This window comes from Oenanthe melanoleuca, chromosome 18 (genome assembly GCF_029582105.1).
Source record: "Oenanthe melanoleuca isolate GR-GAL-2019-014 chromosome 18, OMel1.0, whole genome shotgun sequence".
Lineage (NCBI taxonomy): Eukaryota > Metazoa > Chordata > Aves > Passeriformes > Muscicapidae > Oenanthe > Oenanthe melanoleuca.
The window spans coordinates 1,118,344-1,143,898 of record NC_079351.1 but is presented as its reverse complement, the minus strand read 5'-3'; the positions used below and the strand labels follow the sequence as shown (position 1 = coordinate 1,143,898).

At 62.2% G+C, this 25,555-nt stretch overlaps 4 protein-coding genes across 6 annotated transcripts; 3 read left to right on the top strand and 1 right to left on the bottom strand.

The window, feature by feature from the left end:
• Positions 1-6,129: 6,129 nt before the first annotated feature.
• Positions 6,130-7,903, top strand: RPL38 (ribosomal protein L38). Its single transcript, XM_056505564.1, has 5 exons — positions 6,130-6,191; positions 6,370-6,401; positions 6,960-7,020; positions 7,528-7,650; positions 7,806-7,903. The coding sequence occupies exons 2-5, from the start codon at positions 6,399-6,401 to the stop codon at positions 7,829-7,831; spliced, it is 213 nt and encodes a 70-aa protein (XP_056361539.1). The 5' UTR covers positions 6,130-6,191; positions 6,370-6,398; the 3' UTR covers positions 7,832-7,903.
• Positions 7,904-8,716: 813 nt separating this feature from the next.
• TTYH2 (tweety family member 2) lies at positions 8,717-15,649 on the top strand. Of its 2 annotated transcripts, none has more exons than XM_056505562.1 (14): positions 8,717-8,925; positions 9,465-9,637; positions 10,817-10,928; positions 11,493-11,713; positions 11,793-11,888; positions 11,965-12,037; positions 12,104-12,173; positions 12,289-12,344; positions 12,424-12,516; positions 12,594-12,686; positions 12,767-12,909; positions 12,987-13,172; positions 13,251-13,329; positions 14,588-15,649. In XM_056505562.1, exons 1-14 carry the CDS (start codon positions 8,797-8,799, stop codon positions 14,663-14,665), a joined length of 1,602 nt encoding a protein of 533 aa, XP_056361537.1. In that variant the 5' UTR covers positions 8,717-8,796; the 3' UTR covers positions 14,666-15,649. The 2 variants fall into 2 exon arrangements, with proteins under 2 accessions (XP_056361537.1, XP_056361538.1); XM_056505563.1 differs by having other exon boundaries at positions 12,767-12,913; positions 12,991-13,172.
• Positions 15,650-15,724: 75 nt separating this feature from the next.
• Positions 15,725-21,061, top strand: DNAI2 (dynein axonemal intermediate chain 2). Of its 2 annotated transcripts, XM_056505548.1 has the most exons (13): positions 15,826-16,063; positions 16,516-16,735; positions 16,825-16,986; positions 17,059-17,180; positions 17,703-17,848; positions 18,386-18,499; positions 18,744-18,883; positions 19,036-19,158; positions 19,687-19,913; positions 20,066-20,201; positions 20,279-20,425; positions 20,504-20,701; positions 20,782-21,059. In XM_056505548.1, the coding sequence occupies exons 2-13, from the start codon at positions 16,553-16,555 to the stop codon at positions 20,839-20,841; spliced, it is 1,758 nt and encodes a 585-aa protein (XP_056361523.1). In that variant the 5' UTR covers positions 15,826-16,063; positions 16,516-16,552; the 3' UTR covers positions 20,842-21,059. The 2 variants fall into 2 exon arrangements, with proteins under 2 accessions (XP_056361522.1, XP_056361523.1); XM_056505547.1 differs by having other exon boundaries at positions 15,725-16,735; positions 20,782-21,061.
• On the bottom strand, positions 20,981-25,466 carry BTBD17 (BTB domain containing 17). Its single transcript, XM_056505546.1, has 3 exons — positions 25,040-25,466; positions 23,793-24,069; positions 20,981-23,324 (listed from the first exon to the last, which is right to left on the bottom strand). The coding sequence occupies exons 1-3, from the start codon at positions 25,464-25,466 to the stop codon at positions 22,244-22,246; spliced, it is 1,785 nt and encodes a 594-aa protein (XP_056361521.1). The 3' UTR covers positions 20,981-22,243.
• Between the last annotated feature and the right edge of the window lie 89 nt (positions 25,467-25,555).

The following is a 25,555-nucleotide window of genomic DNA, read 5'->3' as shown; positions in this document are numbered from 1 at the left end:
ATCGCTCCTCTCCCGTTAATCTCCTCTTGCCATTTGCACCTGATTTCCTGATTTTTCTGACGGGGTTTTGGCAGCTGAGGGTCGGGTTTGCAGCTTTCCACGGGCACGGTGCCACGGCAGGTCACCCAGGGGTTGGGACGGGATTCTGCAGAGCTACGGATGGAAGGGGAGGAAGAGGAGGAGGCAGCAGATCCCTCCTAAGAGAAACCTCTTGAGGCTGCCCAAACCTGGAGATCCAGAGGGAGTCGGGGCATGTTCCAGCTCCAGCACCATCCCTGGACACCACAGGACACAGAGGTGCTCCAGGCTGTAGGTGCTGGATGGGAGAAGCTGTTCTCTGCCTGGGAAAGCTCCTGGCCTGCTGGGCTGCGTCCCATCCCAGTGACAGAGTGATCCTGGTCCTTGCATCCCATCCCAGTAACAGCGATCCTGATCCCTGCATCCCATCCCAGTGACAGAGCGATCCTGATCCCTGTATCCCATCCCAGTGACAGTGATCCTGATCCCTGCATCCCATCCCAGTGACAGTGATCCTGATCCCTGCATCCCATCCCAGTGACAGAGCGATCCTGATCCCTGCATCCCATCCCAGTGACAGTGTGATCCCTGCATCCCATCCCAGTGACAGTGATCCCTGCATCCCATCCCAGAGACAGAGTGATCCCTGCATCCCATCCCAGTGACAGAGTGATCCTGATCCCGCATCCCATCCCAGTGACAGTGATCCTGATCCCTGCATCCCATCCCAGTGACAGTGATCCTGATCCCTGCATCCCATCCCAGAGACAGAGCAATCCTGATCCCTGCATCCCATCCCAGTGACAATGATGCTGGTCCCTGTGTCCCACCCCAGTGACAGAGTGATCCCGGTCCCTGTGTCCCACCCCAGTGACACGGCTGTGCTCGTCCCCTGCCTGTGACATTGCCATTCCCCCTCTCCCTGCCAGGCTCCCCGGGCTGATTTATGGAAGCACAAGGATGCAATCAAGGCCCCGGCCCCGGAGGACGCGGCGGCGGCGGCTCCGCTGCGTTTGGCCCGGAATGCCAATGGGAAGCGGGGCCGGGGCCGGGCAGGGCCCCCAGGGAAGATGGATCTCTGCGCCCGAAAATGCTCAAGGCAGGGCTGGGGGAGCGGGATGTGCTCCTGCTGATGGGAATGCGGTGTCAGGAGAGGGGACGCGCTGCATCCATAACGCCGCTGACAAATGCCGCCCCTCCGGGAAGGAGCCCCCGAGGCAAAGCAAATATCTCCCTGCAAAGACAACAGCAGCGCGGCGAGTGACAGGATTTGTCACCAGTTCCTGGGAAGGCGCCAGAGCCACGGAGCCTTTGCCTTCGCCTCTGGGGAGCCCCGGGCACCCCGCTCTCCCCCGCTGCTGTCCCAGCGCTCCAGCCCCGAGCAGCCATTCCCGGCGGCGATCCTTGCTCCGCGCTGGCTCCTCTCTCCTGACGTGAGCTGATTTTGGGAGGCAGTGGGTGGCGAGGGAGTACAGCTGCCGCTAAGTTATCCAAACGATTTATCTTAAGATTCATCCAGAATTCATGGCGCGGGAGCCTGGGCCGTGTCGGCCGTTAATATTCATGCGGATTTGGAGCAGCGTTAATCACCGGCGCTGACAATTGGCACTTCCCTTAATTGCCCGTGCAGCCGGCTCTGCCCGCCGTGTCCCTCCCGCTCGGCCCCCCCGCGATGGGTGCAGGGTCACAGAATGTCCCTGCCTGGCTTTTTGTCCCCGTCTTGGTGCGGCACAAGGGGCTGCTCCCCAATTCCGCGCTCGGAGCATCCCCAGCGCCTCGGGGTGAGCACCCACAGCAGAGCTCAGGGGCCTGGCGCATCCCCGGGGGCTGTCCCTGTCCTCTGGTGGCACCTCCCAGCGCGGGGACACGGATCTGGCTCCCGGTGGAGCTGTGCCCTCGCTGCCGCCGTCCCCGTGGCTGTGGAGCATCCCAGGGTGACATCGCTGCACCCACGGCGGAGCTCAGGGGCCTGGATCCTGGGACATCCCCCCGGGGCTGTCCCCATCCTCCCATGGCTAATTCCACCCTGGGGACACGGATCTGGAGCTCTGTCCTCGCTGTGCCCCTGGCTGGTGGAGCAGCTCCCACCCATCCTGGAGCAGCTCCCACCCATCCTGGAGCAGCTCCCACCCATCCTGGAGCATCCACTTCCACCCCCGGGGCTCTCCCACTCCTCCCACGGAGTGGATGCTCGGATCCCGAGCCAGCGGAGCTGTGGCCTGGCTGCCAGCCCGCCGGCTGGCGTTACCTGTCACCGCTGTCACTCCGCTCCCATCCCGCCAGCTGCCACCGCGCGCCCGTGGAATAACAATGAGGATCCGGGAGCTGCAGAGCAGGGGGACACCTCGCCGAGACCCCCGGGGATGGGGGACAACGTGTGCCACGGGCAGGGGTGGCGGCTGCCCCCGGAGAGGTGCTGAGAGCCCCTAAAGCTGGTGAGAGGTGGGACACAGAGGTGTCACCAGCACGTGCAGCCTCCGTGTCCCCGGGCAGGACCCGGCCATGAGGACACCTCTGAGGTCACTTGCATCCTCTTGGGGCCGTGCACCCCAAAAACCAACTCTGGGAAGCAGCACATGGGGCTGGGACCCCCCGATCCCATCCATCCCTCTGGAGAGCCAAAGTAACCCCAAAAAACCCCTCAAAGCCCCCTCCCCCCAAAGCCCGGTGCCCCCTCTCGCCGCAGCGGCTCTGGGCGGGTTTCAGCTGTCCTCGCGCTGTAATTGTCCTAATTAGATCGACAGATTTTGATGAAGGTTTCACAAGGAAAAGAAAGCAAGGAGGCAGGAGGAGATAATGGAATCGCAGATGACATTCCCATCACCCAGCCTCTCCCACAGCCGCTGCTGCAGCCCGGTCGGAAAATTATGCGCGAGGGGGGAGGAAAATTACCATAATCTTCCTCTGCAGGATGACACCAAATTCGGCGGGAGCCGAGAGGGGTGACAGGGAGCCGCTCTGTCCTCACCTGGCAGTGCCACCAGGGATGTCACCCCTCCGTGTCACACTCTGCCCGCTCTGTGTCCCATGGTGCCAGCACCCACCAGGGCTCTGCTCTGTGCCCGTCTGGGGCTGCACCCCCTCCTGCAGCACCCATGGGTGGGGGTCCCTCTGCATCCCATCAGGTCCTGGATGTGTCAGGTGTCATCACCTATCGGTGATATTGGGACATTGAGGGGACAAGTGAGGGACACACGGGGGCAGGACACAGCACCTCACATGCCAACCTGTGTCCCCAGCCAGGACAGATCCCCCTCCAAATGTTTTTGGGCTGTGAGAAGCTGGAGGCAAAGCAGGAGCCCCTCCCCACCCGGATGCTGCTCCTGGCTCCCGTCTGGATGCTCTGCCCGGGCAGGACCCGGCCCAACCCATCCCTAATTAAAAAATATATCTATTTTCCAGATAAACAGTGCCCGATGCCTGCAGGAAAACTTCAGCCCACTTATCCTTCTTTTCCCTGCTCTGGCCACGCCACTGAACTCAATTCCCTCCCCGACATTTCCCCAGCCCTGTGCTCCCCCTTCCCCAAATTCGCTGCCTCCTTTCCGGGGCATTTCCATGAAAACAGGCGTTTTGTTTCTTGGGATTCAGCTCTGTCTGTTCCCCCCTCACCCAGCGCCTGCCTTTGTCCTCCACAAACACCGAACAAAAGGGGAAGAGACGGAGAAAATAAGCCAGAGCCTCCGAATGGGCCGGTTTGGGCCCCAAAGTGCCCGTGAAGCTGCGGATGCTCGGTGTGATGGATGGGGCCGGGGCAGCTGCGTCAGGAGCGGATTGATCGGCAGCCCCGCCGGAGATCTGAGCGAGGAGAAAATGAGAGTGAAAGGGGAAAGCAGGAGGAAATACAGAGAGACTGGGGACAGATTCCTGTCCCTGGTAGTGATAAATGCTGCCAGCACGCGGCAGAGAGGGCAATCCACCTTTCTCCTCTGCACTGGGGGGAGAAATTCCGGTAAACTGGGGGAGAAATCAATTCCTGCTCCCTCTGGCATCTCCCGGCACAGCCGCTGCTCCGAGGGACACGGGGGCTGAGAGAACAAACCGGTGGCTGCGCGGTGCCACCACCCCGGAGCCGTGTGGGGACACGCTGCTCTGTAGGGACACGTGTTGGGAAGAATTTTTGGGGATTCCTTCCCGGAAGGTTTGTCTGCTACTGCCCAGGGAGGTTTGGAGTGTCCATCCCCGGAGGTGGCACTCGGAGATTGGTTTTTTGGTTCTGATTTTTAATTTTTAATCAATTCCCTGCCGCCCCGCAGAAGATGGGATGGGTTGGGATGAGTTTGGAATCTCGTTTTTCCTCCGTGGACTCGCAGCTCCCGGAGCCTTTGGAGATGCTGAGGAAGAGGAGGAGGAGGAAGGACGGGGAGGGTCCTCACTGCCCTGTCCCCTAAACCCCACACCAAGGGGCTTCACAGCACCCCCAAATCACGAGGTTCAACCTCCCCTGATCCTTTCTCGGCTCTTCCCGAGCAGAATCCGAAGGATTTTTTAATCTGAGGCTGGCAGTCGGAGGGTGAATTAAGGCCGTTAATTGAATTTCCTCCGGCGGCGGAGCCGGGCCGGGGGGAGGCGGCAGGAAACGCATTTGATGTCTTGGAAAAGCTGCGGATTCCGAACGTGGTGGGGTTTGGGAGTTTTAAATTTTTTTTAATTTCTTTTTTTTTTTTTTTTAATTTAAAGTCGGTCGTAAAAAGAGCCTGACTTTGAGGAGCTAATGACTCTCATGAATTATTTTTGTTGATTTAGGCACCCACTCGGCTTTAAATATTGTTAATAAAGGAAAAGTGATTCCTTTCCCTGGGAAGGGTGGGAATGCCGCTGCTCCGGGGGTGCAGGGGAGGGGGGACAGGCACCCCCTGCCCCACACCCAGCCCCTTCCCCTGCCCCCAAACTGCTTTTTGGGAGACAAATGGGTGGAGTGTGGATGGAGAAGGAATTGGTTGGAACTCCAGAGGGTCGTGGTGAGTGGCTCAGGGTCCTTACAGGGACCAGGGTTATTCCATATCTTCATTAATGACACAAATGAAGGGTTTGGGTGGGAACAGACCCTAAACTCACCCCATCCCACCCCCTGCCACCTTCCACTACCCCAGGCTGCTCCAAAACGTCCAACCCGGCCTTGGGCACTTCCAAGGATGTGGAACAGGGTGAGCCTTAATGTCCCTCCCACCCCAAATCATTCCATGATCCCACAAAAACCCGGAGATTTTGGGGTTCCTGGACGGTGCCCCAGCCCCCCTCGGCATCAGCATTCAGAGCTGGTGCCAAAACGGGCACTTTTCATGCCGATTTAGTTTTATTGTTACGCCAAAAGCTTTAATTCGGGGCTGTCGTCCTCCCGCGCCGCTGATTTACGCTGCCAGGGGTTTAATTACACCATTCAGCATTTCTTAAAACATGAAAAACCGCTCGAGTTTGGGAGCAATTAAAAGGCAGCGGAGTAGATCAGCCCATCAGAGAGGAGATAAGTAAATCAAACAATTAAAAAGCTCGTTTGGTGGCGAGGGAGAAGGGTCCCACCCCAAAATCATCCCTGGGTGGGAGCCCCGGGCTGGCAGCTGCGGGTTCACCCCAGTAACTGGGCTTGGGGTGATACTGGGAGCTACTGGGGGGATTGCGACCCCATCCTTAGGAGCATCCCAGCATCCCCAAAAACCGGTCCAGCCCCACTCAGGGCTCGGCAGGACGGGGATGGGGACGGTGACAGGATGTCGCATCCTCGCCACCCATCCCCAAGGATTCCGCCCGGCGTTTTGGGGTGGTTTGCACGGCTTTGGGGTTTTCAGCGGGGTTGAAGCTCTCTCTTGTGGCAGAACCGCTCCATTACAGCCCTACCCGGGATATCGAGCCCCAGCATCTCCCTGGAGCGGGGCTGAGACGGGATTTTAGACGGATCATCCCGCCAAGAGGTACTGAGGCTCGGCAAACCTCAAGCAGCCCGTCCTGCTCCCCGTGCTCCCCGTGCCCGGCTGGCTCTGGGAGGCTGGAGGTGCCCAAAATTCGCCCCGCAGCGTCCCCCGCTCGCCCTGGGGCTGAGCCCCCATCAACTCATCGCAGCTCCCGCCGCCACCACCGCGATCGGCAGCTTTTTGTCCGCCGCCCGCGCCGTAGGAAATAACCGGCCGGATACGGAAGTGCCGCGCTCATTTCCGGTCGGTGCGCAGCGGCTGCGGGTGAGCGGTGATGGCGGGGAGGAGCCGGGGGGGGGGCTGGGGGGATCCGCCGCCATCCGCGGCCTGGCGGCACCGGGAGGCACCGGGACGGGACGGGGTGGGGAGGGGACGCGGGGGGACCGGATGGCGGGCGGGGGGCGCGATGCGCTGACACCATCTTGTCCCGTTTGTGCCGCAGGTTGGAGCTGTGGAAGCCCGGCTGGAACCATGGTGAGAGGCCGGGGGGCTGCGAGGGGTCCCGGGCCTGAGGGAGGGGAGCGTGGGGGTGCCTGGGGGTTTCTGGAGGTGAGGGAGGGGCGGTTTTGGGGGTCCCTGAAGGTGAGAGAAGGGCGGTGCTGGGGGTCCCTGGAGGTGAGGGAGGGGCGGTTTTGAGGGTCCCTGAAGGTGAGGGAAGAGCGGTGCTGGGGGTCCCTGGAGGTGAGGGAGGGGCGGTTTTTGGGGGTCTCTGGGGGTGAGGGAGGGGCGGTTTTTGGGGGTCTCTGGGGGTGAGGGAGGGGCGGTTTTGGGAGTCCCTGGAGGTGAGGGAGGGGCGGTTTTTGGGGGTCTCTGGGGGTGAGGGAGGGCAGTTTTGGGGGTCCCTGGTTTGCCAGGTTGTGGGTGGTGCAGAATGGGGGGTCGGTGAGCAGGGGGGTTCTGTGGGCAGAGCTCCAGCTGGGGAATGAGTTTGGGAGCCCTGGGGATGCTGCAGCTCTGGGGACTGTCCCTGCCCCCGGCACGGGGTGGGGCTGGGTGAACTGTGGGGTCTCGAGTTTGTGTTTGGCTTTGCAGCCTCGCAAGATTGAGGAGATCAAGGATTTCCTGCTGACGGCGCGGCGGAAGGACGCCAAGTGTGAGTGGGGGTCCCTGGCGACACTGAGGGTGACCTGGGGTGGCTGTGGCTCAGTGACCCAGGTCACTCTGTGGGCACAGGGACTCTTGGGGTCCAGGATCTTGCAGGGAATGGTGCAGCTCACTGGAAGCAGTTCCCAAATCTCCCCCTGCTCTGTGAGTGTTGAGCGTTGGCAGGTCTGTCCTGACGGGTGATTCATCATCCTCAACGGGAGATTTTTGTTGTCACCACAAAGAGAGGGTAATTGAGACAAAGCGCTGCCTTGTCTCACTGTTCAACAACACGGGAAGAGTTTTCCCTCTTCTCCCTCTTGTTTGGATCAGGCTGTCACAGGATCCCTCGGGAATGTTTTGGTGTGGGCAAGAGGGGAGAGTCGAGCACCAAGAGAGCCGTCAAGGAGATTTTTTAACTCTGGATGGATCTGGAGTGCTGTTCACAGGGAAGGGAGCAGGTTGTGTTCCCCAGGGATGACATTTGGGTGTCCCTGCTGTCCCCTCCACCCCACAGCTGTCAAGATCAAGAAGAACAAGGACAATGTGAAGTTCAAGGTGCGCTGCAGCCGGTACCTGTACACCTTGGTCATCACTGACAAGGAGAAGGCTGAGAAGCTGAAGCAGTCCCTGCCCCCAGGTATCCAGGGAATCTCCTTGGGATTGAGGAGGGCTGTGAGAGCCCCCTCTCTGTGGAAGGGTCCCTGCAGAGTTCTCTGGGTCAGTGCTTGGTGTTCCAGGCACCTCTTCCATCCCTGAGCCCCCCAGTCCATGTCCCCTCTCTCTCCTCTCCAGGTCTGGCCGTGAAGGAGCTGAAATGAGCCGGGGTCAGCTGGGTGCCTGTTGGATTCTCTGTGTTTGTTAAAATAAATAAAAAACCGTTCCTGGTGTTACATTTGGTGTTTCATAATTTGCTGTTCCTGGCCCTGGAGTGGCTTTGGGGGTCTCAGAGCCACTCTGGGGGTCCTGGGGCTTGTGTTGCTCCCAGCAGAGGGGCCCAAGGGCTGGTTCTGGTATCTGGGCACCGAGGAGTCACCGGACCTGGAGCTCCCCTTGTTCATGGCTGTCCCTGGGGTGACAGCTGGGGACAGGACCTGGGGCTGGCACTCAGGGCTACGAGCGTGTTTGTGTCAGGGTGTCCTTGATAGGGGATGACAGGGGGCGTTTCTCCTCTAGGAGGAGGTTTGGGATGCACTGCCCCTGCGTCAGGAGGTTTGGGGTGGCAGTGTTCCTATAACAGGAAATTAGGGATGCACTGCCCGTGTATCAGGAGATTTGGGGTGCAGTGCCCCTATAGCAGGAAGTTTGGGGTGGCTGTACCCCTGTATCAGTAGGTTTGGGGTACAGTATTCCTGTATCAGGAGGTTTGGGGTGCAGTATTCCTGTGTCAGGAGGTTTGGGGTGCAGTGTTCCTGTATCAGGAGGTTTGGGGTGCAGTGTTCCTGTATCAGGAGGTTTGCGATGCAGTATTCCTGTATCGGGAGGTTTGGGGTGCAGTGCCCCTATAGCAGGAAGTTTGGGGTGGCTGTACCCCTGTGTCAGGAGGTTCGGGGAGCGCAGTGCCGGTGGCGGCGGTGACCCCGCGCTCCATCCCCGCGGGCAGCGCCGCTCTGCTCGCGGTTCCCCGTCCCCATCCCGGCGGGCGCTGCCGGGGGCGGAGCGCGGGGCGGGCCGGGGGCCGGTACCGGTGGGTTGGTCGAGGGGCGTGTCCGGGGCGGGCGGGCAGAGCCCGCGGCGTGGCGGCACCGCCGCCCCCCGCCCGGCAGCGCGGCGACCCCTGCCCGCCATGGGGCCCGCCCGCGCCGATTACCTGGCGCCCTGGTGGGCGGCGTGGCTGCACGGGCTCCCGCACCGCGGCCCGCACCTGCAGCCCGTGCCCAGCACCTTCCGCCCGCAGGACCCCGACTACCAGCAGGTACCGGCCCGGGCCCCCCGCGCCCCCCGCGCTCTCCCCGCGCCGGGTCCCGCTCGCCCCGCGCCCCCCGCGCCGCTCCCCGGCAGCGCCCGCAGCCAGCTCTGATCTCACGGCGCACAAAGCGCCTTTCATCGCCCGGCCCCCCCTTCCCGGGCCAGCCGGCACCGGCACCCCCGGCTCCGCCGCTCCCCTCCCGGCCCCGCCGCTGCCGTTGGTTCTCCCGAGCCCCTGCCCCGCGCTGCCGGACCCGCCGCGGTGTCCCCCCGCATCCCGCGGCGCGACCCGCCGTGATCCCTAAGTGGGGAGGGGGGACAGCGCCGCGGTTCCGGTGCTCCAGCATCCCGACGAGGGGCGGCTGCGGCACCCCCGGCTCGGCCAGCGCGGTTTGGGGGCCCTGCGTGGGAATGGGGACAGGGATGGGGACAGGGACACTTCCTCTTCCGCACGTGATAGTCCCGTGGGGCGCTGAACGCGGCCGCATCCCGGGCGCACCATCGGGTCACGGGCACGGCTGCTGACTGTCCCCTCGCTCCTTCCAGTCGCTGCTTTTCCTGGGCTTGGTGGCCGCCGTGTGCCTCGGCCTCAACCTCCTCTTCCTCATCGTGTACTTGATCTGCTTTTGCTGCTGCAAGAGGGACCAGGACCCCGAGACCAAGCGGCCCCACTCGTGTTGTGTCACCTGGATGGCCGTCACCGCCGGGCTCATCTGCTGGTGAGGACGGGGACAGGGACCTGGCGCTGTCCCCCTGTCACCGAGGGGACTCTGCGCTCCAGCCACGAATCGCTTTAATTAGATCTGTGCAATTAAATGTGCTCCATCCCTGCCTCCTCCCGTGCAGCTGCTGGGGCAGCCCCAGGGACCAGCTGCGGGCCAGCCCCGTCCCTGTCCCCGTCCCCGTCACGGCCGTGCCGCCTTCCCTTCCCGGCTAATCCCGGGCGGGAGCGTGGCCGCTCGCTAATCCCAGCCCGGAGCAGATGGCAGGCAGCAGCGTGACCCAGCTGGCAGCTCCCTTGTGCCCGACCTTAATTGCAGCCGCAACAATTAGACAAGGGGACGCTTCCTCACCCTGCACCGCTCTGGGGGGGTTTCCAAGCCCACCTTGGTTCGGGGTAGCCGTGGCTGGGAGGACCCCCAGGGCAGCCATCCCGAGTGTCCCCCGGCAGTGCTGGCCTGGGGGCGAGCAGGATGGGCCACGAGCCTCTTTGGCTGCCTGGCCACGACCCTGGCTCCAGACAAAGGGGCTGCTCTGCCGGGGCGGAGCGAGATGGCTGCCTGGGATCGGGGAAACAGGGAGACGGGGAAACGGCTTCATGAGCTCAGAGAGCTCCCCCACCACGGCAGGGGGCCACCCTGCAGCTCCCGGGGGCTTGTTGGTGCAGCCTGTTGGTGGCCATCTAAGGGCTATTGGTGGCTGTTAGCAGGCCCGTGTCTGTTGGTTGTACCGGGGTTTGGCGAGCACTGCGTGCACTGACCACATGTGGGCTCGTGCCCGGCCAGGACACGGCCATGGGCACCTCTGTCCTCAGAACCAGCCCTGAGCACCGTGCCAGCTGCGTGGGGAGCTCTGCAGCAGCTGCAGGGAGCTCGTCACAGGGGCTGGAGCCCAGGGTTTAACGGCAGCCACGGCGCTTCCAGCGGATTCCCCTAATCTGCTTGGCCCACCCCCTCCGCCCTCAATCTCTCAGGGTTTGGCAGGAGGAGCTTCCATCCCACCGTGCCCACGAGCAGCTCTGGCTGTCCCCAAGCCCCTGGCGCCAGCAGGAGCAGGTTCCCATCGTGGTGCTGTCTCTGCCCAGCTGTTGGTGGCTCCAGGGAGTGTCCCCTGTCCAGGCAGTGTCACAGGGTGAGCGTGTCCCTCCCCTCTCACCGGGGTCCCCTCTCTGCCCACAGCGCGGCCGTCGGTGTCGGCTTCTATGGGAACAGCGAGACCAACGATGGGGTTTTCCAGCTGCTCTATGCCCTGGACCACGCCAACCAGACCCTCACTGGCATCGACTCCCTGGTAGGGCCCCCAGGGTGCATCAGTGCCCTGCTCTGGGTTTGGTTCAAACACCAGGGAGGGACACGAGCCCCCGGGGTGGCTGTGCCGTGCCCAGCGCAGGAGGGTGACGTCACCCCACAGAATGGGACCTTTGTGGCCCAGCAGGGCCATGGCAGGGCTGTTCTGAGGGATGGATCCAGCTGGGGCACAGCTTGGGTTGGGGTGGAGCTGCTCTCCTGGAGGAGGAGCATTCCAGGGATGGGGCACATGGCTTTGCCAGGCTGGTGGGTGCTGACCATCCTGGGGGACTGACCATTCCCAGAGACTGACAATCCCAGGGAACTGACCATCCCAGAACTGAGCATCCCAGGGAACTGAGCATCCCAGAGGGACTGACCATCCCAGGGAACTGACCATCCCAGGGGGACTGACCATCCCAGAGGGACTGACCATCCCAGGGGGACTGACCATCCCAGAACTGAGCATCCCAGGGAACTGAGCATCCCAGGGAACTGAGCATCCCAGAGGGACTGACCATCCCAGGGGGACTGACCATCCCAGAACTGACCATCCCTGTGGCCGCAGGTTGCCAGCACCACACTGCAGATGCAGGGAGAGCTGGAGCAGCACCTGGCCCGGCTGAACGAGCTCCTGGCCTCGCGGGGGGATTACGTGCAGACCCTCAAGTTCACCCAGCAGCTGGCCAGCAGCATTGCCCTGCAGCTGCAGGGGCTGCCAGCCTGGCAGGGGGTCAGTGCTGAGCTCACCGAGCTGTCGGGACAGGTCGCCTATGTCGAGTATTACCGGTGAGCAGCGGCATTCCAGGGCGTGTCCCTGCGGGCTGGGGAGGTGCCTGTGTGTGACAGAGCCTTCCTCTGCACGCAGGTGGTTGGCTTACCTGCTCTTCTTCATCCTCGTCCTCACCGTCTGCCTGCTGGCCTGCCTGGGGCTGGCCAAGCACTCCCACTGCCTCCTGGTCATGTGAGTACCCTGGGGATGGCCTGGGGGGGCTCCTGGGGACCCCCAGCCATGCTCCCCACTCGTGCTCTCCCTGCAGGATGCTGTGCTGTGGGCTGCTCATGCTGGTCCTCAGCTGGGCCTCCATGGCCGTGGACACGGCGGCCGCGGTGGTGAGTGTGGCAGGAGGGGAGGGAAGGGCTGCTTGGGGCATCAGTGACATCCCTCTGTCCCCACAGGGCACCAGCGACTTCTGCGTGGCCCCAGACAAGTTCATCATGAACCAGACAGATGATGAGATCAGTGCAGGTGGGAGCTGGCTGGGAGGGGAGTGTGGGCAGGACCCCAAAACCCACCTGGAGTTCTGGTTCCCCCTCACGGCTCCCTGTGCCCTGGGGTGCTGATGTTCCCATTCTCTCTGCAGAGGTGGTTCATTATTACCTGTACTGTGACCAGAGCCTGAGCAGCCCCTTCCAGCAGGTACAGGGGGGGTGGGCACCCCCCTTGGTGCTGCCTGGGGATGGGGGGGTCTGTGACTGCTCCCCACTCCCCCCTGCAGGCTCTCACCGTGTTCCAGCGCTCGCTGACCACCATGCAGATCCAGATCCAGGGGCTCATCCAGTATGCACTGCCTCTCTTCCCAACAGCTGAGGTACAGGAGTGGGGAGCAGGGCATCCCCATCCCTCCTTCTGCTCCCCAGAGCTGCCTGAGCCCCTTTTTCCCTACAGAAAGACCTGCTGGGCGTCCAGCAGCTCCTCAACTCCTCAGAGACCAGCCTGCACCAGCTCACAGCCCTGCTGGACTGCCGGGGGCTGCACAAGGTGAGGGTGGGGCTGGCTGAGGACCAGCTCTGGGGTCTCTCTGCGGTGCCACCAGCTCTGTCCTGCCCGTGTCCCACCAGGATTACCTGGACGGCCTCATTGGCATCTGCTACGACGGCGTGGAGGGGCTGCTCTACCTGGGGCTCTTCTCCCTGCTGGCGGCCGCCGCCTTCTCCACCGTCATCTGCGCTGCCCCACGCGCCTGGAAGCAGCTGGCAGGGCGGTGGGTGTGCCCCAAAACCCCCTGCCCCCCACTCTTGGCAGCCAGGGCGCGAGTGCCAGCCGCCTGTGCCCCCGCAGGGAGCGGGACTACGACGACATGGACGAGGAGGATCCCTTCAACCCGCAGGCGCGGCGCATCGCCGCGCACCGCCCGGCGCGGGGGCAGCTGCGCAGCTTCTGCAGCTACAGCAGCAGCCTGGGCAGCCAGAGCAGCCTGCACCCCCCGGCGCAGACCATGTCCAACGCGCCCGTCTCCGAGTACATGTGAGCCCCCCGAGCCCCCGCGGCGGGCAGGGAGCTGTGCTGGGGCAGGGGGTGACGGGGGTCTCGCTGTGCCCCCAGGAACCAGGCTGTGCTCTTCGGAGGGAACCCCCGCTATGAGAACGTGCCCCTCATCGGCAGAGGCTCTCCTCCCCCCACGGTACGGTGGTGGCTGAGGGTGAATCCTTGTGACACCCCCGGGGGGTCGCCTGGGGTCACTCTGGGTCACTGAGAGCCGCTGGCTGGGGTGGGACAGGAGATCCTGGTCCCCCTGCCTGGTTCTAGCCCAGCCACATGCCGGGGGACACCAGAATAACCCTCCCCTGCCTCCCTTCCCTGTGTTTCCTCTCCATCCTGGCTCTCAGAGGATGCTCCTCGCAGTCTCTCCCTTCACGTTCCCATTTCCCTGCTCGTTTAATCCTGGTATTGCTGCTTTATTTTTTATTCCTTGTCTTTTTTTTTTTTTTTTTTTTTTTTTTTTTTTTTGGTGATTTCTTTTAATTTCTTGCATCCATTATTTTGGAGCTAAGTTGCCCATCAAGAGTAAGTTCAGCCACTTCCTTCTCCCTCCTTAACCCGGGGCAGCAGCCAGGTTCTCTCCCCTCCTCCTCACCCTTCCACACCTCCCTCCATCCCCTTTTCCTGCTTGGCTTTTGGGATGCAGAGAGCTCAGGGAGGGGGGGACAAAGAGACATTTTGTGCCCAGCTAGTTCCAGGAGGATTTTCATCTCCTGCGTGTTGGAATGCTGGTCCCTGTCTCCATCCCTGGAGCAGTGGAACCCCTCCTGGTCAGGATACAGCTCCAGGAATGCTGCCATGGCAGGAATGCTGTGTTCCTCTCCTCCAGGGATGATTTTTTCCATCAGATGGAAGCTTGGATCCCATCTCACAGACCTGGCAGCTGGCAAGAGCCTCCTCCCAGGGCGGGGACACGAGTGGGGGGATTAATTGGAGCGCTTCTCCCAGCCCTGAATAGTCTCATTTACCCAGGATTCAGATCCCTGAGGAAAGACTTTCTGAGTCCAGAATAACAAACTCAGAATAATCTTCCTTAATGCCTGGCCAGGATGATCCTCCCTGCTGTGAAATCCTGGAGGAATGTGATCCTGGGGGGGGCTGGAGGCTTGGGCTCGCTGGTATCCCACAGAAACCCCCCACAGGCAGATTTGGGATCAGTTTACTGCTGGGCTGAAGCTGGGGAGGAGGAGGATGAACCTGGGAAGGGATGAAGCAGAGCTGGTCGGGCTTGGGGGGGTTCTTGTCTCCCCCAGCCCTCAGAGAGGTGGAGAGCAGGGTCTGACCCTTTCCATGCCCACCTGGCAGGTTAATTTGGGATTAACCTGCACAGGAAGGATCCATGGGGTGGCACAGGGGCTGGCTGGGGTGTTTTGGGGTGCTGACCCCCTGTGCCCCCCCAGTACTCCCCGAGTATGAGAGCCACGTACCTGGCGGTCACCGATGAGCACGTCCGGAGCCGCGGCAACTTCCCGGCTTAGGAGGAGATTCCGCTCGGAAAACCAAAGAGCCTGGAGAGAGAACACACAGTAGGAGCCACAGCAGGGGCTGGAGGACGAGCCTGGAGCCCCCCAGCACCCCACTCCCCTCGGCAGCCCCCCCAGACCCAAATCCTGCTGCCTTACGGGCTCCCGGGAGCACAGAGTTGTCTCCGGTGTCTTCTGCTGGGAATGTTCTGGAGCACAAATCCCCGGCCACGCTGCCTCCAGGTTCGGGCAGGGGCTCCTGTAGCAATGCAGCACCAACCACTAGTGATCCCAACCCCTTCCTGACCCCCCTTCCCTGCTGTCCCAGCTCCCCGTCCCCCCTCGCTGCCCCCCAGGCAGAGCGTTCCCAGGTTGAGGAATTACAGATGTTTTTTGGCCTTGCTGGTTTTCCTTTGCTGCCCCAGGGATTTTGGGGTGAGTTTAGGCTCTTTTTGGCTCCCCAGGGTGGGTGTGGGCTGGGGCAGGCTCCCCTCCTGCTGCAGCCCTGGAGTGGTCACAAATCCCCTGGGAGAGGGATGGGAACTCCTGGGACATCCTTGGGGTGGGTGAGATGCCTGGGAAGGGACAACATGGACCTGCCACCCCGGGAGCCACCCCAGCAATTCCAGGGTGAGCAGTACGAGCTGAACTTGGCCCTTTGGGGCTGCTTTTGGCACAGGGATCCCCAGGAAATGCTCCTTCCCCCAGAGCAGGGATGGACCCCAGCCCACCCCACCCCACAGGGCACTGGGCCAGGACATCCCCCTGACTCCCCCTCTCCAAATTCCCCATGACTAGCATCCCTCCCCTTGGGGAAAATCCCGAGGGTTTTATTTTTTATTTTATTTTTTTGGCTTTTAACGTTTCCATGTAACAGTACTGGTAGAAGAGCTGTTGTAACCGCATGTGAACTAACGAAGGGCTCCGGCTGGGAGCTGGAGCCCGGCTGGATTTGTATGTGCCCTTTTGGGGGGAAAGATAATAAACACTTGGACTAAATTAATCTCTCCCGTGCGGGTTTTTTGGGGGGCGGGGGGGAATAATCATTTGTGTGGGGAACCTTTGTGTAGACCTTCCCAACATGGCGGCCATCACGTGACGTCAATGGCGCCGCCATTACGGGGAGGGGTGTCACGTGACGGCGGCGCCGGTGTCACGTGACGGGAGACAACCCGAACTGTTGCCTGGCAACGGCGACGCGTCCCCGGTCAGGCCTCACCTGGAGCGGGACGGGACCGGGCCCCACCGGACCTCACCGGGCTCCCGGGGCCTCCGCGGGGTCCCTCCTCACCCTGAGGGCTTCATCACACGGTCCCTGCGGCTCAGCTCCGTTTTGGGGCTCCCTGAGGCTCCCGCTGCCATTTGAGGCCTTCTCAGAGTCCTCCCTCCACAGGATCCCTGCTCACATTTGGGGTTTGCCTAGGTTCCCGTTCTTTTTGGGACCTTCTGGGATTCCTTGGGGTTTTTGTTCCCTTTTGGGACATTCCCAAATCCCAGAGTCTTCTGGAGTTCTAAAGGGTCCCCATTCCCTTTTGGGGTTCCCCGAGGTTCTTGGTCTCTTTCAGCATCCTCCCTCTCCAGGGTCTTTGTTCACATTTGGGTCTCCCTGAGGCTCCCATTCTTTTTTGGGGCCCTTCATCCCTGAAACCCTCACTCCTTCTTGGAGCTCCCTGAGACCCCCACTCCCTTCCAGCACCATCTCCATCCCTGAAAACCCCACTCTCTTTTGGGATCCTCTCAGAGGCTCCCACTCCCATTTGGAACTCTTTCTTCCTCCTTGAGACCCCTGCTCCCTTTTAGACTTCCCCAAGACCCTCCATCTGCTGTGTAGCTCTCCATCCCTGAGACCCCCACTCCTTTTTGAGGCCCCTCCATCCCCAGCCCGTTCCCTGCCGTCCCACCATGGAGATCAGGTACGAGTACGCTCGGAAGCGCTGCGAGTTCGGGCGGCCCTGCGACTTCTCCGACTTCCTGGCCGAGGTGACGGCCGACATCCCGCCCGACCCCAGCCTGGCCGACGACTTCATCCCCCAGGACCCCGTGGACTTTGCAGTGCAGGAGGGTCCTGTCATGGCCCTGCACGAGGTACAGGGGTGCCAGCCGGCCCAAGGGGATGAGGTGTGGCAGCAGCTTTAGGGATCAGGGCCTCACCCCCCGGCTGTCCCCGTGGCCAGGTGAACACGGATCGGGTGCAGGTGTCCATCCAGGGTGTGAACCACCTGGAGGGCGGGTGGCCCAAGCACGTTGACCCCAAGAATTCGGAGCTGACCACCCGCTACCGGGAGGAGGTGGAGAGGGAAGAGGTGTACACCAAGACTATCCAGCGCCTTGGCTCTGTAAGACCCTGCCCTGATCCCCCCCAGAGCCCCCCAGAGCCCCCCAGACACACAGCCATGCTGTCCCTGCAGCTGATGGAGCACTACATCAGGCAGAACAACACCATCGACATCTACGAGGAGTATTTTGAGGAGGAAGAGGAGGAAGAGGAGGAGGAGGAGCCTCCCTCATACAAAACCATCAATGTCCTCAGGTAGCACAGCCTGGGAGGAATTCACCAGAGCCACAGCAGGGTCAAACCACCTTCATAGAAAGTGGGAAAATTCAGGAGTTAAATTCCAGTGGGTTTGGGATGGTCCTGGTGCAGTTTGTGGGTGGAGGGACCTGCTGAACCCTCCCTGCTCCACCACTCCATCCCTGCCCCCTGCCCTGCCTGGGTGATTTGGGAAAGGGAACCAGCGACAGACTCGGCTCTGAACATCTCCTGATGGTGCTTTTGGATTTTCCTTTTTACTTTTGGTGCCTAAAAGGTTAATTTCCACATGAGGGGTGTTTAGGAGTCAGATCCAGTAAGATAAATGGATTTTTAGAAAGGTATGACTGGAAAGACGATGAAGTCATCAACTATTCTCCCCCTGCCCAACCCCCCAGGAGAATCATTTCCTGCACTCAAGGCTCGAGGGCTGCAGATTGGTTTCCTTGTGATCCCCACAATTCCCTCTGGGAGATGTCCATCCCAGGGATTTGCAAACTGGCCTGTCTTGTCACCCCAAAGGGACCCCAACCAGCCCAAGAGGATGGCCACGCGCCTCTCCTGGCACCCCGACGGCAACAAGTCAGTGGCCGTGGCTTACTGCAGCATGGAATTCCAGGACAACATCAGGAAGGGCATGTGCATTGATTCCTACATCTGGGACCTGGGTAAGGCCAAGGGCAAAGCCACCAGGCAATGAGGGAAGCACTTTGTGTCTCAGAGACCTTACAGCACCCCGGGGAGGGTGGCTGGGGGAGCCTCCTGCTCTGCCCACACAGCAGGGCAGAAACAGGGAGAAATGGGAGCTGGAAGGTGGGAAATGAACACTAAAATCTCATTCCATGGCTCCAGAGCTGTGACAGGCAGCAGAGCCTGGAGCCTTGGATGAGGTTCTTGTGTTGGTGTGGTTCAGTTGGCAATGAAGGAAGAAAGAAGCAGCAGGAGCCTGGGCTGAGACTTGCCCAGATCTGTCCAAGCCTGGCTCACACCTGATGTATTTTGGAGTGAAAAGGACAAAGAACTGGAGTGTGAATGCAGGAGATTTGTGTACCAGGGGTCTGTCCCCAGGCCACCTTTCAGTGACATGGGCACCTCATCCTGCACAGCTGTGTCAGGGAACAGGGTGGGGGCAGCAGGGTGGGCTGGGGGCTGCTTTTCAGGGGCTGCCCTTCACTCTTTGCTCTTCACTCATCCATCCTTGGCAGAAAAACCCTACAGCCCAGAGATGACCCTCAAGCCCTCGTCCCCTGTGGTGACCCTGGAGTACAATTCCAAGGACTGGCATCACGTGCTGGGAGGCTGCTACAACGGGCAGATAGGTGAGGGGGGTTCATTCTGCTCCAGCACTGCTGCACTGCCAGGATCAGTGCTGGGAGCACAGGAGAAGCCCTGGGAGTGTCCTGTGGACAGGTGTGTGCTCACCTGAGCTCACTGAGGGAAGCCAGGACACCGTGCCAAGGAGCCCTTTACACTGGTCGAAGTTTTCTCCCTGTTCCAGCTTGGACAGTGGGGTAAACATGACAAGGAAAGGAGCTGGGCAATGGCTTTTCTTTTCCTTCCCAGTGTACTGGGACACCAGGAAAGGGGTGCTGCCCGTGGAGATGACCCCTGTGGAGTTCAGCCACAGGGACCCCGTGTATGGTGCAAGCTGGCTGCCCTCCCGAACGGGCACCGAGTGCTTCTCAGGCTCCACCGACGGGCAGGTGAGGGGCTGGAACTGGGGAGGGGTCCTCAAAGAGCTTCCTGTGCCTGCTCTGCCCCTCAGCAGCACAAAAAGCAGGTTTCCCAGGGCTGCCAGCACCTCTGACCGTGCTGGGAGCAGCCCCCACAGCCCTGCCACATCTCGTCCCCTCAGGTCCTGTGGTGGGACATCCGCAAGTTATCACAGCCCAGCGAGAAGCTGATCCTGGACATCACCCGGCAGGAACAGCTGAAGAATGCTCTGGGTGCCATCTCCCTGGACTTTGCACCCACCCTGGTGAGTGTCCCTGTGCCCACCATCCACACCCCGACCTGGGCAGGAGGGGGAGCCCAGCCAGGCACAGGGTCACCCCCGTGGGCACAGCCCAGGGCCAGATGCCCTCAGAAGAGCTGAGGGTTGATGTGTTCCAAAAACACAGGGCATTTCAGTCCCTAAACCCTCCAGTGGTGGTGGCTCCCAGGGTCCTGCTGGCATTTCAGTCCCTAAACCCCCCAGTGGTGGTGGCTCCCAGGGTCCTGCTGGCATTTCAGTCCCTAAACCCCCAGTGGTGGTGGCTTCCAGGGTCCTGCTGGCATTTCAGTCCCTAAACCTTCCAGTGGTGGTGGCTTCCAGGGTCCTGCTGGCATTTCAGTCCCTAAACCTTCCAGTGGTGGTGGCTCCCATGGTCCTGCTGGCATTTCAGTCCCTAAACCCCCCAGTGGTGGTGGCTCCCAGGGATCTGGCTGCAGCAGGATCCCCTGCTGCCCCCCACACCATGGGGTCTCCATCCTACTGACAGCTGCACCCTCCTGCTCCCACCCCCAGCCCACCAAGTTCCTGGTGGGCACAGAGCAGGGCATCATCATCTCCTGCAATCGCGACGCCAAGACACCGCCCGAGAAAATCGCCTACGTCTTCAGGAGCCACATCGGGGCTGTCTACAGAGTGACCAGGAACCCCTTCTTCCCCAAAGTCTTCCTGTCAGTCGGTGACTGGACTGCTCGGATCTGGACAGAGGAGCTCATGGACTCATCATCAATTATGGAGACCAAGTAGGTGTCAGAGGTTGTTTACTCAGCCAGAAATCATCCCCAGGGTGGCAGAGTGTGCTCAGGGCGGGTGGCAGTGGGGTCTGAGTGCTGGGATGGGCTGGTGGCTGAGGCAGGGCAGTGCCAGCGTGGCTGAGGGGTGGCTCTGCTGGAAGGTACCACACTCCCTACCTGCTGGACACATGCTGGAGCCCCATAAAGCCGGCCGTGTTCTTCACTTCCAAGTCTGATGGCACCGTGGACATCTGGGACTTCCTCTACCACCAGAAGGAACCTGCTCTCACCATCAAGGTGGGTCCCCAGCACCTGTGGGGCCCCAGCATCACCCCAGGGCCGAGTGCCACCACCTAGCTGTGCCCTGTCCCCAGGTGTCCATCGAGCCCCTGCTCAGCCTGTGCTCGCAGGACAACGGGCGCATCCTCGGCTGCAGCACCAGGATGGGCACTGTGTTCATGCTGGAGATCTCCTCAGGGTTCTGCACCCTCCGCAAGAACGAGAAGACCCTGTCCTCCTCAGTATGTGCCAGGTCCCAGCCCAGCCCCACACAGTCCCCTGTGCCCCCCAGCCCCCCTCAGCCCCACATCTGCCCCCAGATGTTTGAGCGGGAGGCGAGGCGGGAGAAGGTCCTGCAGGACAAGCATCGGGAGCGGCTGGTGCGGGAGCAGGAGCGGGCACGGGCCCAGCCAGAGCAGCAGGAGGATCCCCACGAGGTGTTCAAGCAGTCCAAGGCTGATTTCATCGCCCACATCAAGGCAGAGAAGCGCAGGAGGGGCATGGAAGACCCTGGAGAGGTAACGGGGACGGGACAGTCTGGCCACCACGGCAGGGACCCCACCAAGGGCAGGGGACAGGGTGAACCTCTGTCTTTCAGGGTGAAGAGGGCGAAGAGGGCGAGGCAGCTGCAGAGCAGGAAAAGCAGGAGGAAGAGTAGGAGGATGCCAAGGTCAGTGTGCTCCAGCTGCACCTTCCTTTCCCCTCCATGCCAGAGCTGCTGCAGGGATGAGGCCACTGTCCCCAAGCCAGGCAGCTCTCCTGGGCTCTCTGCCCTCCTGGGGTGCCAACCTGCACAGCTCCCTGACCCCACAACTGCTCCCTGGCCTTTGCATCCTGATTTTCTTTGGTGTGAATAAACCACTGCTTTCCACATCACATTTCGTCTCTTGTCACAGCAGGGTCGAGCTAAGGGTGGGAAATTCAAGTCCTCCTGCTCGTCCTGTCCTTTCCTTGACCCGGGACACTCAAAGCCAGTGGCTGAGCACAGCCAAGCACCCACAGCAGCACAGGGTGTCCCTCAGTGTCCCCAGCCCGTGGAGCAGGGAGGCCCCAGTCACCTGTGGGCCGTTCACAGCTGGAGATCTCTGTGTCCCCACAGGAGCAGCCCCCGGGCTGGGTTATCAATGCTGGGTAAACACAGCCCTGCTGGTAGAACAGGCAGCCACCCCGACTCCTCACCCCCCCTTAATTAATCATTAACGAGCTGCCAGCGGCACTGTCACAGCCATGGGGACATCACACAGGTGGCTCTGTGGGCTGAGGGGGACCCTCCCAGCAGGACCCTTCCCCAGGCTCTGCTCGGGGCTGAACCCCCAGAGAGTGAGCAATGCCAGGGCAGGGTTCAGGGGCCATCACCCCCACAGCCCCAACCCCCAGTGCCCTGGGGGTGCTGCTGTGTCCCTTCCCCAGGCGCTGGGATCCCATCTGTGATTCTCCTGAGTGCCTGTGCCAGCTCTTCCCATCCCGAGCGGGGACCCACATCCCCACAGGGAAATGCCTGGATGGGTGTTTTCTTTCCCAGGATTCCATCAGGAGGAGCTGAGCTGGGCAGCAGCGTCACCCCAAAGATTCCCCACACGTCCCACACTCGTTTTCTGCTTTATTAGGAAAGGGTGGGGGTACCTGGACAGGGATGGGGCAGCTGCCACCGCCAGTGGGGACAGTGCCCCTCACCCCTCCTCCACTGGGGGTGGCTGATGGGCCCCTCACCCCCAGACTGAGCAGCTCCGTTTGCTCCTGAGCCAGACCCAGCTGCCCACACAGAGGGACCCCAGGGCTGCCTCACGGGAAGGATGGGCTGTCCCTGTCCCCCTCCCCACACCTGCTGGGGTCTGTGATGTGCCTGTGGGATGCACATTTCACTGTCTGGGGCGCTCCCACAATCCTCCATCCCCAGGGACAGTGTTGGGGACGGGACGTGGCAGGGGAACACTCAGGGAGGGGTGGACAGTGCAGAGCAGAGTCCTGGAGCCCCAGCGAGGGGACCCCCATCTACCTACGGGACCAAGCCTTCCCCCCGTGGTGCTGGGGCCAGCATGGCAGGACCCAGCTGTGCCTCGTTACTTCTTCACCTTGATGAGGGAGTGGTAGACAGGCTTGATGATGATGTGGAGGTGCAGGGAGTTGTCGATGAGGTACTCGGAGGTGCGTTTCTGCAGGTCGGCGTGCGCCAGGAAATCGGCCGCCTCGTCCGAGCTCTGGTGGAAGCTGTAGGCGTGCTTGACCAGCACACGGCCCTGCTGCCTCACACCCACCAGCACGGTTTTCTGGAAGGTGACTCCAGCGAAATCAGGGCTGCTCATGGCCGGGGTGATGACGAGGCGCGGGCGCCCGTCCTCGATGCGCACGGGCTGGATGGCGCCCGCCACCGAGTCCGAGTAGACGGGGCGCAGGCTGACGGGCAGCCAGCGCGGCGAGAACAGCACGTTCCAGGTCACCCTCTTGCCGGCGTCGTGGCTGCTGGGCCCCAGCTGGGTCTGGAAGCTGGTGCTGCGGTCGTCCCGCGCCGGGTTGGTGATGACCCACTGGGAGCCCCAGCTGGGCGCGAGGTAGTTGCGGGGCAGGAACATGCTGCAGTTGACGTCGAAGTACTTGGCGAAGTGCAGCGGGGAGGCGGCGTGGAACTGGAAAGCCTGGAAGAGCAGGTCCTGCACGGCTGCCCGGTGCCGCGCCAGCACCGCCGACTGCGCCTGCAGCCGGAACAGCTGGCTGGGCGCGATCATGGGGTAGCGGATGGCGCGCAGCACCCGCTCGGCCACGGGCGCCTCGGGCTGCCGGCGGCTCAGCCAGCTCTCCACGGCCGTGTAGAGCTCCAGCTCGCTGTGCAGCACCAGGTCGGAGCGCTCCAGCAGCAGCAGCAGCAGCTCCACGCTCACCGAGCCCCACTCGGCGCTGCCCAGCACCGCAGACAGGTTCCAGGCCAGGAACTGCAGGCAGCTCTCCTGCAGCGTCGCGTCCCCGACGCGCACGGCGTACTGGTACCAGCCCACCACGTGGCCCTGGCTCGACTCGCTGGCCAGGTGGGTCCTCATGTACTCGGCCACTCCGCGCTGCAGCCCCCAGACCCGGTACTTGCTGGCCAGCTGGTGCATGGGGATGGCCTGGTGCAGCAGGATGGAGACCCCCCCGCAGTACAGGTACCTGGGGCAGAGCGTGGGGTGGTGACACTGGGGACGGCCATGCCTGGCAGCTCAGCTCCCCACGGAGCAGCTTCTGCTTTCCTCTGAGTATTCCCACCACATGGGGTTCCCAGGGAAGCATCCCCCCTCTTTGAATGTGTCCCTCTGGGTGTCCCCATCCCATGTGATCATGGTCTCCAGGGGAGGATCCTCCTTCCCTGCCTGCATCCCATGAAGTGGAGCATCCACTTTCCTTGGCTGCATCCCTCCAGGATCCCACAGGATCTCCATGGTCACCAAGGAAGAATCTTCCTTCCTGAGCTGCTTTCTTCCCAGAATGTACATCCCTCCAAAAATGTACATCCCCCAAGGGAACAACCCTCTCTTCCTTCGCTGCATCCCTCTGGGCATCCCCACCCCGCGGAGTTCCCCGTGGTTCCCAGGAGAGCCACACCCTCCTGACCTCCCATCCCAGGGGGTCTCTGCCCACCTGATGAACTTCTCGAAGAGCGCTGCGGTCTCGGGCGGCTCGTACAGGGTCACGATGCTCTGGTTGTGCAGGAGGCTCTCGAAGACCTCGCTCTGGAGGCTCAGCAGCAGCTGGTGCGTGTGGAACACCTTGGGCTCGTCGGAGGCGGCCGAGCGCACCCGCAGCACCGAGTCGCTGCCATTGCCGTTCTGCAGCAGCTCCTGCAGCCGCTGCAGCAGCGTCAGCGAGTGGTTGATGGTGGCCGCCGTGGAGTCCCCGCTAAAATCGGCTTTTTGGGCTGCAGGGACATGGGAGCGTCCCAGAGCTCACCCCAGTCCCAGGCACTGAGGTGGGATGGGGTTACTGGGGGGTTGTGCACCTCCTGCCTCTGCTCCCCCAGTGCCAAAGGGCTGCTGGTGCCAAGGAGGTGTGAGGGAACAAAGAACATGAGGAGATTTGTGTCCCCGAGAGCCAAAAAACTGCCTTTCTGCAGCAGAAGGGCTGAGACCACCATGTCCCAGGCCGGGGTGTGCTGGGAAATGGCCGGGTGCCGGCGGCGCTGGCTCTCAGCCCGGTCTGCCTGTCCTGATCCCGTCCCCGCTGCCGGCAGAGCGAGCCCCGGGCATTGCCCTGATCCCTCATGGATACGTGGGGGCACAGAGAGCCCGCGGGTGAGGGGAGCCAGGCAGGCTCTGCCCCGCACCCAGGAACGGGGTCCCGAGCAGCCTGGGGACACCGACTGCCCTGGTGTCACCAGAGGTCCTTGCTGGGATCCCAACAGGAACTGGAGAGGGTTCTGGAAATGTGGAACAGGGGGCTCCATGCTCCTGTGGGCATGAGATCCTTTCTTCCTCTCCTCCTCTCCCTCCTGACACCTCTCCCGCCCGCTCCTCAGAGCATCCTTCCCCAGAAGGAATTTGGCCCCGTCTGTCTCAAATCCATCTTGCCTCTCAAATCCCGTCTTGCTGACGGATTACCCTTCCCAGCTCCGGCTTAAGGCTGGCTGAGCGGGGATGGGGAAGGGGAGCAGGCGCCCTGTACCCCTCAGTGCTGGACTCTGCCCGCGGCACCGAGCCCTTCCCGGGGCACCAGCGAGCACAGAGAGAGCAGCACACCCAGGAGCCACTTCCATCCCCTCCCAGCCCCCCGACGGCAGCCGGAGATGCGCGCCCAGCTCTCCATCAGCCGCCGAGCCGCACCCCGGCACCCGGCGAGGACAGCGCTACCCACCGACCCTTCGCGCCTTCCCCCGCCACGGCCACCCTTACCGGCTTGCACGGTGAGGAGGAGGAGGAGGAAGGCAGCGGCACAGCCCCAGCGGCGGGCGGCCGCGGGCCGGGTGCCGGTCAGCCTGGCCATGGCGTCGCAGGCGCATCTGCCGGGTGCGGCGCACGCTGCGAGCCCGGGGCTTATGTAGGCCACGCGCCCTCCCGGCCCGCGGGCCCGCGCCGCCGCATCGATTGGTGGAAACTGGGACCGGTTGTTGCCACGGGAACGGCTTCCAGCCTCCCCGCATCCCACCCTGACCCCCAGCCCCAGCCCCGCACCCCGGGGTGCTGCGGCGGGTCGCCACAGTCGCCGTGCGGCACCTTCTGCTGGCACCGCCGCGCCGGGGTCTGCGCGGCCGCGGCCCTTTGTGCCGGGGTCTTTGCATTCAGGGCACAGCTCGGCGGCCTCCCGCTCCCCCCGGCTCATGGGTATTCATGCCGGCAGCAGCCCATCACCATGGCATCCGCGCTGCCGGCAGGAACTGCCTGCCCTTTTCCCAGCCTTTGCAGCCAAGA

Bases quoted from the DNA above. Each gene is read 5' to 3' on its own strand.
- DNAI2 (XM_056505547.1), top strand. From the start codon at position 16,553: ATGGAGATCAGGTACGAGTACGCTCGGAAGCGCTGCGAGTTCGGGCGG. The intron at 20,202-20,278 runs GTGGGTCCCCAG...CCCTGTCCCCAG, and splicing joins AACCTGCTCTCACCATCAAG to GTGTCCATCGAGCCCCTGCT. The intron at 20,702-20,781 runs GTAACGGGGACG...TCTGTCTTTCAG, and splicing joins GCATGGAAGACCCTGGAGAG to GGTGAAGAGGGCGAAGAGGG.
- RPL38 (XM_056505564.1), top strand. The intron at 7,021-7,527 runs GTGAGTGGGGGT...TCCACCCCACAG, and splicing joins GCGGCGGAAGGACGCCAAGT to CTGTCAAGATCAAGAAGAAC. The intron at 7,651-7,805 runs GTATCCAGGGAA...TCTCCTCTCCAG, and splicing joins GAAGCAGTCCCTGCCCCCAG to GTCTGGCCGTGAAGGAGCTG.
- BTBD17 (XM_056505546.1), bottom strand. From the start codon at position 25,466: ATGAGCCGGGGGGAGCGGGAGGCCGCCGAGCTGTGCCCTGAATGCAAA. The intron at 24,070-25,039 runs GTAAGGGTGGCC...ATGTCCCTGCAG, and splicing joins CCTCCTCACCGTGCAAGCCG to CCCAAAAAGCCGATTTTAGC. The intron at 23,325-23,792 runs GTGGGCAGAGAC...GCTCTGCCCCAG, and splicing joins CTCTTCGAGAAGTTCATCAG to GTACCTGTACTGCGGGGGGG.
- TTYH2 (XM_056505562.1), top strand. From the start codon at position 8,797: ATGGGGCCCGCCCGCGCCGATTACCTGGCGCCCTGGTGGGCGGCGTGG. The intron at 10,929-11,492 runs GTAGGGCCCCCA...CTGTGGCCGCAG, and splicing joins TCACTGGCATCGACTCCCTG to GTTGCCAGCACCACACTGCA. The intron at 12,174-12,288 runs GTGGGAGCTGGC...TTCTCTCTGCAG, and splicing joins AGATGATGAGATCAGTGCAG to AGGTGGTTCATTATTACCTG.